The sequence below is a fragment of the Giraffa tippelskirchi genome, chromosome 5 (assembly GCF_054371585.1).
Source record: "Giraffa tippelskirchi isolate mGirTip1 chromosome 5, T2T-mGirTip1v1.2.pri, whole genome shotgun sequence".
Taxonomy (NCBI): Eukaryota; Metazoa; Chordata; class Mammalia; order Artiodactyla; family Giraffidae; genus Giraffa; species Giraffa tippelskirchi.
Genome location: NC_137279.1, coordinates 89,810,107 through 89,823,953, shown reverse-complemented (window position 1 = coordinate 89,823,953; position 13,847 = coordinate 89,810,107). Strand labels below are relative to the sequence as shown.

Below are 13,847 nucleotides of genomic sequence, written 5' to 3'. Positions count from 1 at the left end.
CTGCTGTGGGGGACAGATTCTCTATATCTGATGACAGAGACCATCAGAACTGGGAGGAATAAGTTCAGTCTTTGTCCTTCCCACAAACCTTTGGATGGTGGGGAAGTGAACATGGAACCCCAGACCTCTCTGATGAGAGGAAGATTGGGTCTTACTGGAACTCTAAACTCCCTGACTAGAAGGAACACTTTTCTTTATACAAGGAATCACAGTCCACCATCTATCCACAGTCCACATGCCTATTCCTGTCTCCAACATTTTTTCACTGCTCCTTTGCAATCTGAAATCAGGACAATGCGTGATTAGGTTGAGAAGCCCACCTAGAAAAGCCAGCTCAGAATACCAAGCAGACAGGAGGGTAAGAGGGTATGGGGGATAGGGAAAGAATATCCTGATAACCCAGAAATTCAAAGAAAGACACAGACAGAGAGAGAGAGAGAAGATAAGAAATGATGTAGGGATTAAAGTGTTGATCTTTGACCAAGGTCAGGCTTCAGGTTCACAAACTCAGAAGGTTAAATGTGAGCAGGTATATCTATTTATTCTTGAACACATTTTTTAAAACAATTACTATGTTTCAGATACCGTGTAAGAAACTAGGTGTAAAGTGAGCCATACCCCTTTTGCTGGATGATGCCGCTCCATTCTCTCTGTGCTGTAAGACGGCCGTGGCCAGGTCAGACACGCTGTAAGGTGGAGGTTCTTCCCAGGTCTGACTGTGTGTTCCCCTCTCCCTCCAGACCCCAGTCCTGTACCCTCTTCCTCCAGCACCTACCACGCCATCATTGGAGGGATCGTGGCTTTCATCGTCTTCTTGCTGCTCATCCTGCTCATCTTCCTCGGTCACTACTTGATCCGGCACAAAGGTCAGAGGCACGAGGGAGCATCAAGAGGACTTGAGAGTGGACAGGGAGATCATCGGGGGCAGGCAGGGTAGGAGCGGGCTGAAGGAGGGGCCTTTGGAGTCTCAGTGGGCTTGAGTGTCCAAAACCCTTGGAGCGTTTGTGGAGGAAAGAACACAGCCAACCTGTGATAACTGAGCATCACCAGCCCCACAGTCAAGCCTGATCACTTGGTGATCATCCAAGTAAAGTCAAACCTTCCTACTCAGTCAGCTGCTGCTCCCACGCCGCTCTGCTTCCAGGGTCGCCTGCTGTAAGACAGAACTGTCGGAACTCTGCATCTCCCTCCTGTTTCTTCCTGCACTTTGCTCCTTTCGGTTTAGCCTCGTGTTTTTCGTCCTTTGATCTCCTCACCCCTTAACCCCATACCATCCCTTTCCTTTTCTCTCCTCTCTTGTATCTCTCAGAGAAGGCAATGGCACCCCACTCCAGTACTCTTGCCTGGAAAATCCCATGGACAGAGGAGCCTGGTAGGCTGCAGTCCATGGGGTTGCGAAGAGTCGGACACGACTGAGCGACTTCACTTTCGCTTTTCCCTTTCATGCACTGGAGAAGGAAATGGCAACCCACTCCAGTGTTCTTGCCTGGAGAATCCCAGGGACGGCAGAGCCTGGTGGGCTGCCGTCTATGGGGTTGCACAGAGTCGGACACGACTGAAGTGACTTAGCAGCAGCAGCAGCAGCTTGTATCTCTGCCATCTCTCCCTCCCCTCTCCTCGTATGCCATCCTCTCAGACTTAGCCCTCTGTTATTCCTTGTAAGCCAGCCACCTGGGTCTTAGTTGCATTGCAGCACATGAAATCTTTTTAGCTGTGATATGTAGGATCTAGTTCCCTGACCAGGGGTTGAACCCAGGCCCCCTGTGTTGGGAACACAGAATCTTAACCACTGAACACCCTCAGAAATCCCTGGCCAGCAGCCTGACTCTGTGGACTGGTCAGATGCTAGCTAGATCTCAGCAGTGCTGTCATGGAGCCGACATCGCAGCTTCCCTATTACCACTGTATGAGCACAGATGTATGTATACACACATACATGCACACATATACACACCTTTTTTTTTTTTTTTGGCCTGTGTTATAGATGAGACTAAAAGCAGGCTTCATCAATTCTTAGTAGTGTGTTCAGGTGAGAGATATCAGCAGCAAGATGCTAATTAGGGCAGGCGGGGAAGGAGAAAGCTCTAGGTAGGGGAAAAGTTAGAGAAGCAAGGTGTGCGTAAGTGGGTGGGAAAGTGAACAGAGAGGCCTCAGAGATTCGGAAAGTGCTCCTGAAAGAAGGAGCCTCTTCTCTCTCCCCAGGAACCTACCTGACACACGAGGCAAAAGGCTCCGACGATGCCCCAGATGCGGACACGGCCATCATCAATGCAGAAGGCGGGCAGTCGGGCGGGGACGACAAGAAGGAATATTTCATCTAGGGGCGCCCCCCAGGGACCCCATGGGGACTTCTGGGGCCATCACCAACCTGGACTTGTACAGAGCGACCCCAGGGCCGCCCCTCCCGCTTGCTCCCCAGCCCCCCCCCCAACCCCCTTGTACAGAATGTCTGCTTTGGGTGCGGTTTTGTACTCGGTTTGGAATGGGGAGGGAAGAGGGCGGGTGGGGAGGGAGGGTTGCCCTCAGCCCTTTCTGTGGCTTCTCTGCGTTTGGGTTATTATTATTTTTGTAACAATCCCAAATCAAATCTGTTTCCAGGCTGGAGGGGCAGGGGCCCTGGGGTGAGGAAAGAAACAAAACAAAACAAAACACAAGCAGAAAACCTGGAGTGTTAGGAGGAGGATGAGGAGAGGGTTAGGGCAGGAAGGAGCTGGGTCAGTTTGGTGGGGGGCTCTCACCAGCCCTCCATCATCAGAGCCTCTTCCTGAATTTCTCCGGGCTTGGGGAGGTTGTGAGCAGGAGGCTGGAGGTGGCTTTTCCTCTATAAGTTGCACACCTTGAGCTCTGGACAGAGAAGGGACCACGTGACACCCCTCCTCCTCCTCCACCCTAACAGGAAAGGAGTGAATGGGGGTGCCCCAGGAGATGTGACCTGCAGGTGGCATGCAGCCACGTGGGGGCCCAGGGCTTCCCCATGTGGGAGGACACGGGTCCCTGCAGGAAGGGCGTATTTGGAGAGAAAGGATGGCAGAGATGACCCTCTCTGCACCCCCCCCCCACCCGGCCCCTATGGTGAATAAAGCCAGGCCCTTTTTCCAGGAACCACCCTTGGGGGATAGCAGAGCAAGGCTGCTCCTCCTTGCTCTAGCAGCTGTGGGGGAGGTGCTGCTCTGGGCCCTAAACTGCATCTGCTTCCCCGCCCAGGGGCCCCTGACTCTCACTGGAGCCCTGGACTGTTGCACGGCAACCACTTGTCTTAGGCACTGCTCAGCAACTTCGCCTCCCTGTCTTGTGCTGCCCTGTGCCCCCTCCTGTTCCCGAAGCCCTCCCTCCCTCCCTCAGCAGCCAGGCAGACATAACAACAAAAATACTAAAAGGAGCTTCACTGCGCTGAGCTGTTTCCTGCCCAAACGAAGGGAATATTAATGTGTGTGTCTGTGTGTCTGTGCACATGTGTATGTGAGTGACAGGCAGAGGGGCTCTTGGGCAGGTGGGGGGCTGTGGGACATGTGAAGGAGGGCTGTGGGAGCTGACAGTCCCTAGGCAGGCTGTGTACCTCACCTGGGATGTCGCTCCATCCTGGTATTTCCATGCCGTCCCCAGCGCCCATCTGTTATGGAGAAAATAGTCCCAGGGTGTGTTTTTGCTCAGTCGTGCATCTCATCTCTCCCTGAAACACAGGGCATTCAACCTCTGCCTCCATTTCCCCTTCTCAGAGCCATGGAGTCAGTGCCAAAGCCTTTGCTATGCATCCCTCAGGCCTCCCGCTGGCACTGACCCTGGAATGACCGCTGTCACTTCTTGTCGCCATAGTCTGTACCCAGTGCGTTGAGGGCTAGGAGCAAAACTGCCTGTCTCCTTCCCATCTCCATCCCTGCTTCTGATTTTCTGTCTTCCTTGTGGCCAAGCCGGTTGCCATGGAAACGAGGCCACTCGCCCTCCTCGCCTGCCGGCCGCCCCGCCTCAGACCCAGGCTGCCCCTTGGCGCCACTCTCCCCCTCCTCCAGCATGTCCTGCTGTCCTGACAACCCAGGGGCGTGCAAAGTGGGGGCAGCTGCAGCCAGCAGGTCTGCCCACCCCCTTCAGTTCAGGTAATACTGTCGTGAATCTTCCAGCCGCTGGTTAGGGCCCTGGGCCCCCTCCTCTTACAGCAGCAAGGCAGCCTAGGGCCCCAGGCCTGTGGGCTCCCTGCCTCCCAGCACCTGCTTTTGGGACAATGACTTTTCCTCTTTGAGCTGAACCACTCTGTCCATATTACACAGAAGCCATATTTGTACCGGGGGCGGGGGGACAGGGGCCGTCGTGCTGTGCGTGTCTGTCTGGGATGGGGGCGGGGCAGGGGGCAGGGAGGGCACCGTGTATCTTTATAATCTTTCTAACTCTCCTGTGCTAATCTCAGAGGGGCCACCCTCAATATATCTGGATTATCCGTGTCCTTCGGCTGCCTCCTTCTTGCCACTCTTGCTCCTGTTGGGATGTGTGTGTGTAAGGGCTGTTCTGCACCTGCTACCTCCAGGGGTGGTGTGTGCCTTGCCAGGCCGCTCTCTCCAGGGCGTCTTGTATGGAAATGACAGAACTCCCTTCGGGAGAGAAGAGCGTTCCTTCGTGCCCTTTGGCCAGGTCCTTAGATTCCAGTGTTGGGTGGGGTACCTGACTGCTCCCCACTGCCCTCTGCCAGGCCATGCTGGAAAAAAAGGAGACCCCCAGCACCATTCCAGGATCGCTTCAACAGACCCCCAAACTCTGTTTTCAATCCCCTTCATGTTGAATCTGAAACTGAAGCTAGTGTCCCGGGAGAAAGGAGACCATCTCGGCAAGGTGACCGTTCCTCTGCACCTCTGCTTCCACCTCCAGCCGCCCCTGAGTGAGTGGGAAGGAGGACTTGGCAGAACTAGCACTATGACACCCAGCGCCTTCTTGGACAAAGGAAATAGTATCACCTAACTAACCCTCTCTATCGTTCCAACTCGGATGCTCTATGATTCACCCTTCCCCATGTCCAGACTAAGGGTCCCCCAGTGAGGAAATAAAATGCAAGGTAGGGGCGGGTGGGGGACAAAAGAGCAGCAGTCATGTGAGAAACGGGGTGGTGAGGGGACAGCATACCAGAGAGCAGAAATGTCCATTTAGGGGCATCCTCCTGCAGGATGCCGGCGAGAAATAGCTCTCTCCACCACAAGAAACTTTACATCTTGCTAAGATGCCAGGACAATGTAGCATTTCCAGGACTTTTATATCCCCCAACAGAAATGTGAATAGAGATTGCCCCATAGACAACAGTCCCATTTTAAAGTATGCTCTCCCATTGCCCCCCAGAGCCTGCTTTAACTTGTCACATCATGTGTTCCGCTTGGTATGGAAGATGCATTTACTATGCCCATAGGTGGCTGGGCAAATGCCCAATTGCTTCCTGATGCAGCTTCATTATACAACCTCAACAGCTGCCCCCCAGCCTTCCCTCCTCTCACAACAAAACACCCAGACCCAGAGAGTAGCGCACGCTCCCAGACACCTAGCACTCAGATATGACGCAACACACAGCCACACATGAAGATAAGTAAGTGCACTCCTACACCATGGATGATACACAAAGAGCCCCCTCCCGAACACATACCACTCAGGTTGCCAGCACCACATGGATCCAGCCACAAGCACCACTAACACCCCCTCCCACAAACACGTCGCTTTTGAATTATCTTTCCTTGGATCAAGTTCAAGGGGATGGAGAAACAGTGAGAGCCATCAGCTGCCCTTTCCCTCCAATTTCCCAGCACGTCTCTTATCACCGTCTCACACTTCACCTCTGGCCCCCTCTTCCTTCCTTGTGCTTGAAGAATCCCTTTGTGCTGGAAAGCCCCCTGGCTTCTCAGCCTCCCTTTCCACCTTCGGAAAAACACCAACTTTCTGGTCCCCACCTTTTTCCTTTCCTGAGTGTGGGTCCTCACCAGCAGACTCCAATCTCAAAACAGGAAGCCCCCGGGGTCAGTGCCCTAAGTGGTGCTGGGGCTCAGACAGGCCATGGGCGTGGGGTAAACACTTCCTGAATGCACTGCCCGCCCCATGGCCCTGCCCAGAGCTGATGGCCTTCATTAGTCCCTGGCGCTTATCTTGGAACCACAGCCACAGACAGAACTACCCCAGCCCATCTCTCTGCCCGCCCTGCACCCAGCAGTGTCATGGGGAACTGTCTTTACCGGGTGAGTGTGGGGCTAAGCCCACAGCCCCTCCCTCTCTGCCTCCTACCACCCCTTCTGTCTGCCCCTCGGGTCTGTGTACCTCGCTCCTTCTCTCATCTCTCGTTCCTTCCCTCGTTTTCCTTGTCCCCTTCTTCTCCCCATGTCCAGGGTCCCCGATTCTTTGCCTCCTCATTCGTCTCTGTCAGTTTCATCCAGACCTGCTCCTCTCTCCCAGGCCTGTCCACTCCCCTTGCTTTCCTATGACTCTTGACTCCTCCTGAGTACCAGTCCTGTCCTCTCCCACCCTCTCCCCTGCACCCTGCTCTTGCGGCCCCCACTTTCCCACTGCCCTTCTCTCCCTACCTCCTGCCCTCGGTTCCCAGGATCCCCTTCAGAAGGATAGCTGGATGTTCTGATTGTCCATTTGGGAATGTCCTCCAGGTGGATGATGACAACTCCACCAAGTTGGCCTTTGAAGAGGATATTTGGAGTGAATTTACGGAGACCTACTATCCAGACTATAATGAGGCTGACATGGAAGCAGCTGCGCCCTGCCACTCCTGCCCGCTGCTCGACTACTCCTCACTGCCCTTCTTCATCCTTGTCAGCATCCTGGGCATCCTGGCTAATGGAACCGTCCTCTACGCGCTTCTCAGACCTCTGTTCCGCTGGCAGCTCTACCAGGACAGGTCTACCCTGGTGCAGCTGGCCGTGGGCAGTGCCCTCTTCAGCATCATGGTGCCCATCCTGGCACGGGGGCTCACTGGGGCTCTCATCACCTCCCTGTGCCACCTGGCTCACTTGGTCACCTATGGCTCAGCTTTTGCTCAAGCTCTGCTGATAGGGTACCATGCCTGCCTGGGCCCCCAACTGGGTGCCGGCCAAGTCCCAGGCCTCAGGCTGGGGATGACTGTGGGGCTTTGGGGAGTGGCTGCCCTCCTGTCACTGCCAGTCATGCTGGGCAGTGACACTTCCCAAGGACTCTGCACCGTGACCTTCAGCGGGGAGTGGGAAATGTTGCGGTACATACATGCTGCAGCCTGTTTTGCCATCTTTGTCTTGTTGCCACTGGGTTTGTTGGGAGCCAAGGGGCTGAAGAAGGCGCTGGGCAGGGCGTCATGTCCCTGGGTTGATATCCTGTGGGTCTGGTTCATTTTTTGGTGGCCTCAGGGCATGGCTCTGGGACTGGACTCCCTAGTGAGGTCCAGGGCCATAGTGGTGTCAACATGTCCGGCCCAGCAGGCCCTGGACATGCTGCTGGATGTGGCAGAAGCCCTGGCAATATTGCACTGCATGGCTACACCCCTGCTCCTTGCCTGGGTCTGCTACCAGGCCACTCACACCTCCCCACCCTCCCTGCCTCTGTCTACAACACAGACTTCTCATCTGGACACCCTTGGAGGCAAATGCTAGCTCTCTGCCCACCTGTCAACCTGAATTAAAGTCTACGCTGTTTTTTTTCTTTTTTTTTAATGAAGCTAGTGGTTTCTTATTTTGTCTGGGGACATAAAGGAGAGGGAGGAGAATGGAGAGAGAGAGAGAGACATTTCACACCAGACTTTGCTGTCAGCGTCTGCCTTTCTGGCTGGCCTGGGGAGAAAGTGAATGATGTACAAACATCCTCAGGGCACACAGATGTTCTCTTGAGGTGTGGGGTTACTGCCATCTCAAAGGGCAAGAGCAAGGGGACCAGAATATGAGGAGAGCAGCTAAACCTAAAAAAAAAAAAAAAAAGAGCTAGAAGAGATAGCTTAGCTAGTAAAGAAAGAAGAGGTGCTGCTACAGTGAGAAACACAGAGAAGGGTGAAGATGGACTGAGAGTATGACTCCTGTCTGCCTGGCCTGTCCAGCATTCCTCTCTGCCTTCTATATGCCTTCTGTCTTCCTGTTGGCTTTGCTTGGAGATCAGGTGGTGGTTGGGGAGGAGAGAAGCGTCCTGGAGGACCTCACTTAGCTCATGGAACCTAGCAAGATAATTCTAAAGCCACTTCCCAGGAGTCCTCTCTCTGAGGTTTATTCCTCAGCGTAGTCCTAATCCCCACGTGTGTGGGCATCTGTCTGTCTAAATCTGTTAGGACCCGTGTCCATGTTAGATGCATGCGTGTAATAACAGATGGGCTTCCCTGGTGTCCCAGATGGTACAGAATCTGCCTGGGTTCGAATCCTGAGTCTAGAAGACTCCCTGGAGAAGGGAATGGCTACCCACTCCAGTATTCTTGCCTGGAGAATCCCACAGAGGAGCCAAGCAGACTACAGTCTATGGGGTTGCAAAGAGTCAGACATGACTGATTAATCACAGATGCCTATGTGTATAGTTGCCTCTTTATCAGACTTTGACTTGCATACTCCTGCGCGAGTGATCTGCTCTCTCTTTCTCTCGGGCTTTTCCCTCCACCTCATTCTGCTCTCCATCCTTGTCCTCAGGATATGAAATCAGGATTTGTAATTCACTCCTAACTCAAATGAGTTTTCTTTACCCCAGTTTCTGGACCTAGCCTTTTCTATGAAGGAAGCATAGAGGGAACTAAAAATCAAGAAGCTGTGAAGCATTAAGATACCTGATGAGGAAACTCCTGATCTAGCTGGGCCATCTGCTTGGAATCCCCCAAATTTCCCTTCTAATATCTTTTAGCTCTCAAAATAAGCCATTTTCCCCACACAAATATATCTTTCTGCTTTCCCCACCGTACCCCTTTGCCCTGGGGTCCTCTTCCCCAAATATCCTCCCTGATTGTCTGGATGCTTAGTCATGATTCTGGAGGCTTTTTCTCAGTCAAGTTTAGGTGATGATAGGAAGGACCATGAATAAGCCCCCCTTCATAATGGGGACAGCCTCTTTTTTATAATTTTATACATTTATTTGTTTTTGACTGTGCTAGGTCTTTGTTGCTGCGTGGGCTTTTCTCTACTTGTGGTGAGTGGGGGCTACTCTCTAGTTCCAGTGCACAGGTTTCTCATTGATGCAGCTTCTCTTGTTGTGGGGCACAGGCTCTAGGGTGCTTGGGGTTCAGTAGCTGCAGTTCCCGGGCCTCAGAGCACAGACTAAACAGTTGTGGCACACAGGCTTAGTTGGTCCACAGCATGTAGGATCTTCCCGGACCAGGGATCAAACCCCTTTCTCCTGCATTGGCAGGCAGATACTTTACCACTGAGCCAACAGGGAAGCCCAAGAGAAACCAATTCTAATGGCATCAACAAATTCACCCTGTACCTGAGATGCCACACAAAAATGTGTCTCTCCCTCTAACCCAATTAAACACTGGGGAGACTTGAGAAGGTACCTTACATCTATCCAAATCTAGGGATGTGGTTGTGTTACTCGCTCAGTCGTGTCCAACTCTTTGAGATCCCATGGACTGCCCACCAGGCTCCTCTGTCCATGGAATTCTCCAGGCAAGAATACTGGAGTGGATTGCCATTCCCTTCTCCAGGGGATCTTCCCAACCCAGGGATCGAACCCAGGTCTCCTACATTACAGGCAGATTCTTTACCTTCTGAGCCACCAGGGAAGACCTGAATCTAGGTACGGCCTGTCATTTTTCAAAGATGTGCTATATGTGGTTTCTCCCCAAAATCATTTCTGCTTGACTCTTTGGACTTTGAGGATAAATAGGAGAATGCAGGAGAGGGGCAGAGATGAGTTAGAGCATCCTTGGCAGGCGACTTGAAAGGCAGGAGGAATTTTCCTGGGTGGGTGCAGTGACAAATCCTCTCAACCCCCCCTCCACCTCCCGTCTCTTAGCAACCACCAGATTAGCTGCTGATTGGTGCATCCTAAATTGAAAGGCGGGATTTAGGGACCAATTGAGATGTGGGAGACATACTGAAACAGAAGGAAAGGCAGAGAAAATAAAGAAAAGAGAGATAAATTACAAACCTAAATTATGCTAAGATCTCCAGTCATAGTTTATGAATGTATCCCAGTGTTTTCTTTCTTGTAATTCCCTTCGCAGCCTATTCTCATAAATTGCATCCTCCAGCACCTGACCACGCTCTCAATCCTTCAGGTACTGGCCAACTCCCTTACAAGCTACTGGATTCGGACGCTGACCTAGTTAAAGGGGAGGAGAGGGCATTTTCAACTTGCCAGATCTTCCAGCGTCAACTTGATGCAAGGGAGGCTTAATTTAAGACCACTGGGGTTGTCTTATCTACCAAGCCCCTCAGCCGTGCCTCCAGATAGAAATCCCTCCTTGCTCAGCCTGGGTAGAGAGACCCTCAGATACTCTGCCCCTCTTACATCTCTCACAAAGAAAAGGCCGAGGCAGAAGCCTGGGGCTGATAAGAGGTAAGGATTGGTTGGAGATGTGTCCCTACAACTTTCTCCTTCTCATTCTGTCCCTTCTGCTTTGCCCTAGTTCCCCTGGGTGCTGGCCTTTCCCTGTGTTATCTCCATTGCATTTGGGTAGTTCTTATGTAAGTCTAACCCTGGCCTTAATCATTTCTATAAGGCTTGCCTGGAAAATCCCATGGACGGAGGAGCCTGGTAGGCCACAGTCCATAGGGTCGCTAAGAGTCGGACACGACTGAGCAACTTCACTTTCACTTTTCCCTTTCATGCACTGGACGGGGAAATGGCAACCCACTCCAGTGTTCTTGCCTGGAGAATCCCAGGGACGGGGGAGCCTGGTGGGCTGCCGTCTATGGGGTCGCACAGAGTTGGACACAACTGAAGCGACTTAGCAGCAGCAGCAGCAAGGCTTTCCTGGGGGTCCTGCTATCCTAGTCCATTTAACCCACTGCACACCACCAACCACTTCCAAACTGCTCTGACTCAGACATCTTTTCTGCAACCCTTCAGGAATACACATCCTATGTCCTTTGAACCCTTAAGAATTTAATCTCAGGGATGGCAGGGACTTTAGCTCTGTACGAATTATTGGGCCTCTGGCTAAAGAAAAAATCCTCTCAGGAAGAAGACAACCAGAAAGCAAGCTCTTGGGAACACACACATTCCCTAGGGAGGGTTGCTCTGCATTGCTTCTTTATGGAGAGAGACTTATTTCTTAAGGGAAGATGGAAGATCGCATTGATGCCTATAGTTCATTGATTTCAAACTGGAGCCCCTCCCAAAGGATTTCAGAAGCAAATACCTGGTCTTTACATCCTATTTCCCTGAAATCGTAGCCCCATCATTACCTTCCTCAAGAAAGAGTCCTCAGAGGACTTCTGATTGAAAACTTCACTGGGATTTCAAACCCAATTCATTGCCAGCTCTAATTGTCAGAGATTTGCATGAAAACCATCGTATGCTACCTAATTATTCTGACAACAGCAGTCCGCCGTCTGGGCACAAAGAGAATCGCAGTTTTAATTAACAAGAATGCACCTTGCAGACGAATGTGACTGTTTAGGTTAATTAACAAGTCCGAGTCCTTCCAAATCATCTCTGCACGTCTTCTAGGTGATTGGGGCAGGAGGGACTTGGGGCACTCAGGGGGTGGCAGGGGAAGGTTAGAAATCCATTCGGCCAAAATGCATGTCTGCTTTCATCCTCTGTACAGCTATTTGGTGAAGGGAAGAGGGAATCACCAAGAGAAAGAGGCTCTTGAAAAAATTGATTTAGGAAAATTTGAGGCATAGTTTTAGGGTATTTTTAGGCATTTTTATGTCACCCTTAGACTTTTAGAAACCTGTAGACACGGTTATGGAAACGAGAGGAAGAAGTCCTGGTAATTCTCAAATATCTCTGATTCATTGTCCAGTTGTTTGCAAACTTGTTGTCTTCCAGGAGATCTCCAGCATTCCCCAAACTGCCATTTCTTCCCACATTTGGAGGTATGTTCCTACCCCATTTGGAAGTGTTAGTCATTTGTGTCTGACTCTTTGAGATCCCATGGACTATAGCTCACTAGGCTCCGATGTCCATGGGATTCTCCAGGCAAGAATACTGGAGTGGGTTGCTATGCCCTCCTCCAGGGGATCTTCCTGACCCAGGGATCAAAGCTGCTTATTCCCTAAGATTTCACAGATAATGTCCCAAATTTCACCCTTGCCCTCTTCAAGGGTTATTGTTTGTATTTTTTTTCCTGAGTAGTTCTCTGCCTCCTAGAAGAATATACTGCATGTGACTCCAAACTGCATGTGTTTGAAGGGCTTGGGCTTTCTCCCTCTATGTCATGCATTATTAATGTATGGGGGAGGAACGTTGCAGGTGTCTTGGAAAATCTGATGAAAATTATGAAATCTCTCTTCAGGACAATAGAATATTCCACCCCAAATTTGGTGTTTAGTTCTCTCCCGCTGTACTCAGAGCTAAACTCACATGCCTTCCCTCTACCTATAGGGACTTCCATCAGCTCCTCCATGCTCACTAAGCTGGAGGCCCATGACCTAGGGCACTGTCTGTTCTCTGAACGGGCAAATCCCATTTCCACTAAGTGTCTTCACACTTGACGTCTCTTCTGCCCATGACTCTCTTTCCTGTGCTCATTCTATGACTGAGACTTTCTCATCCTTGAGATCTAGATGCAAATCTCACCTCTTCCAAGAATGACCTTCCCTGACATCCAGTGGGCTGTAGGCCCCAGCCACCTCATGCACCCAATGATTCCCCACCAGTTCATCTAGGACGTTTCCAGCATGGCACCATGTACCATGCACTGAAATGGTCTTGTCTCTTTATTGGTTTGCTTACCAGCTTGTTGATGATCTACCCTTCCCCCCACCAGAAAAACAATCACCAACAGTGAAAGAACTTTTCCTGTCTTGTGACTGGAACGTAGAGCTCGTAAACATATGATAATATGAGAAATGGCTTCCCTGATAGCTCAGTTGGTAAAGAATCTGCCTGCAATGCAGGAGACCTGGGTTGGATCCCTGGGTTGGGAAGATCCCCTGGAGAAGGAAAAGGCTACCCACTCCAGTATTCTGGCCTGGAGAATTCCTTGAACCATATTGTCCATGGGGTCACAAAGAGTTGGACACGACTGAGTGCCTTTCACTTCACTTCACTTCAGATATGAGAAATAATTAATTGTATAAAAATAAAGTGTGGTGCCCCACTCTGCAGAGTTTACAGTCCCTTTGGGAAGAGGAATAAGTAAGAAAAGAATTAGCACAGAAGAACTGCCCCAAAATGGAACTGCAGGCCATACTTTCCACAGCGTGCAAGCCATTTGAGAGCCTCAGAGTTCAGAGGGCTGTCAGCACATGATTTCTGGAAACCTGTTTTCTGGGTCAACTTTTGGGTGGCTGGAGCTGAGGGGGTCTTCGCCACAGGTCCCCAGCCACACTGGAGGAATGATGCATGCTTTCCTTTGGGACAAAGCTGCTGTGGACACTGCAAAGCCGTAGGCCTCAGACAGCAGGGGAGAGCTGGGGAGGGCCATCATTCTTCATCTTCTCTTGCGGAGAAGTGAGTCCAGGGAGACTCCTCAGAGTTCTCAGAGACAGTCTCCCTTTGTCTTGGAACTGAATTTGGAGTCCAGCCACCTCCTTACATGTCATCACCCTCAGTAGGAGCACACACACCCTCCTTGGATCTAGAAGCCATTTCTGTCTCCCTGTTGATTTTTTTCTTTTCCATTCTATCCCCTTCTCCTCTTTAGTTTCAGTTTAGGTGTCCCTGTGCCCTAGGCCTTCCCACCCTCTGAACTCTGCTTCCCTCTTTCCAGTTCTGGCCTCTGTAGCCAGCTTGCTTGCATTCATTTCCCTGCAGTTCTGGGTACT

General features: G+C 51.3%; 2 protein-coding genes across 5 annotated transcripts in view; both read left to right on the top strand.

The window, feature by feature from the left end:
• Positions 1-4,436, top strand: part of CADM3 (cell adhesion molecule 3) — a 31,986-nt gene extending 27,550 nt beyond the window's left edge. For all 3 annotated transcript variants that reach the window (XM_081488035.1, XM_081488034.1, XM_081488036.1), the window contains 2 exons: positions 741-866; positions 2,203-4,436. In XM_081488035.1, coding sequence (XP_081344161.1) covers positions 741-866; positions 2,203-2,321 — 245 coding nt within the window. In that variant the 3' untranslated portion in view covers positions 2,322-4,436. The remainder of the gene's footprint in view (positions 1-740; positions 867-2,202) is intronic.
• A 1,680-nt stretch (positions 4,437-6,116) lies between these two features.
• Positions 6,117-7,645, top strand: ACKR1 (atypical chemokine receptor 1 (Duffy blood group)). Of its 2 annotated transcripts, none has more exons than XM_081488038.1 (2): positions 6,117-6,197; positions 6,618-7,645. In XM_081488038.1, the coding sequence occupies exons 1-2, from the start codon at positions 6,177-6,179 to the stop codon at positions 7,587-7,589; spliced, it is 993 nt and encodes a 330-aa protein (XP_081344164.1). In that variant the 5' UTR covers positions 6,117-6,176; the 3' UTR covers positions 7,590-7,645. The 2 variants fall into 2 exon arrangements, with proteins under 2 accessions (XP_081344164.1, XP_081344163.1); XM_081488037.1 differs by having other exon boundaries at positions 6,117-6,203.
• The last annotated feature ends 6,202 nt before the right edge of the window (positions 7,646-13,847 follow it).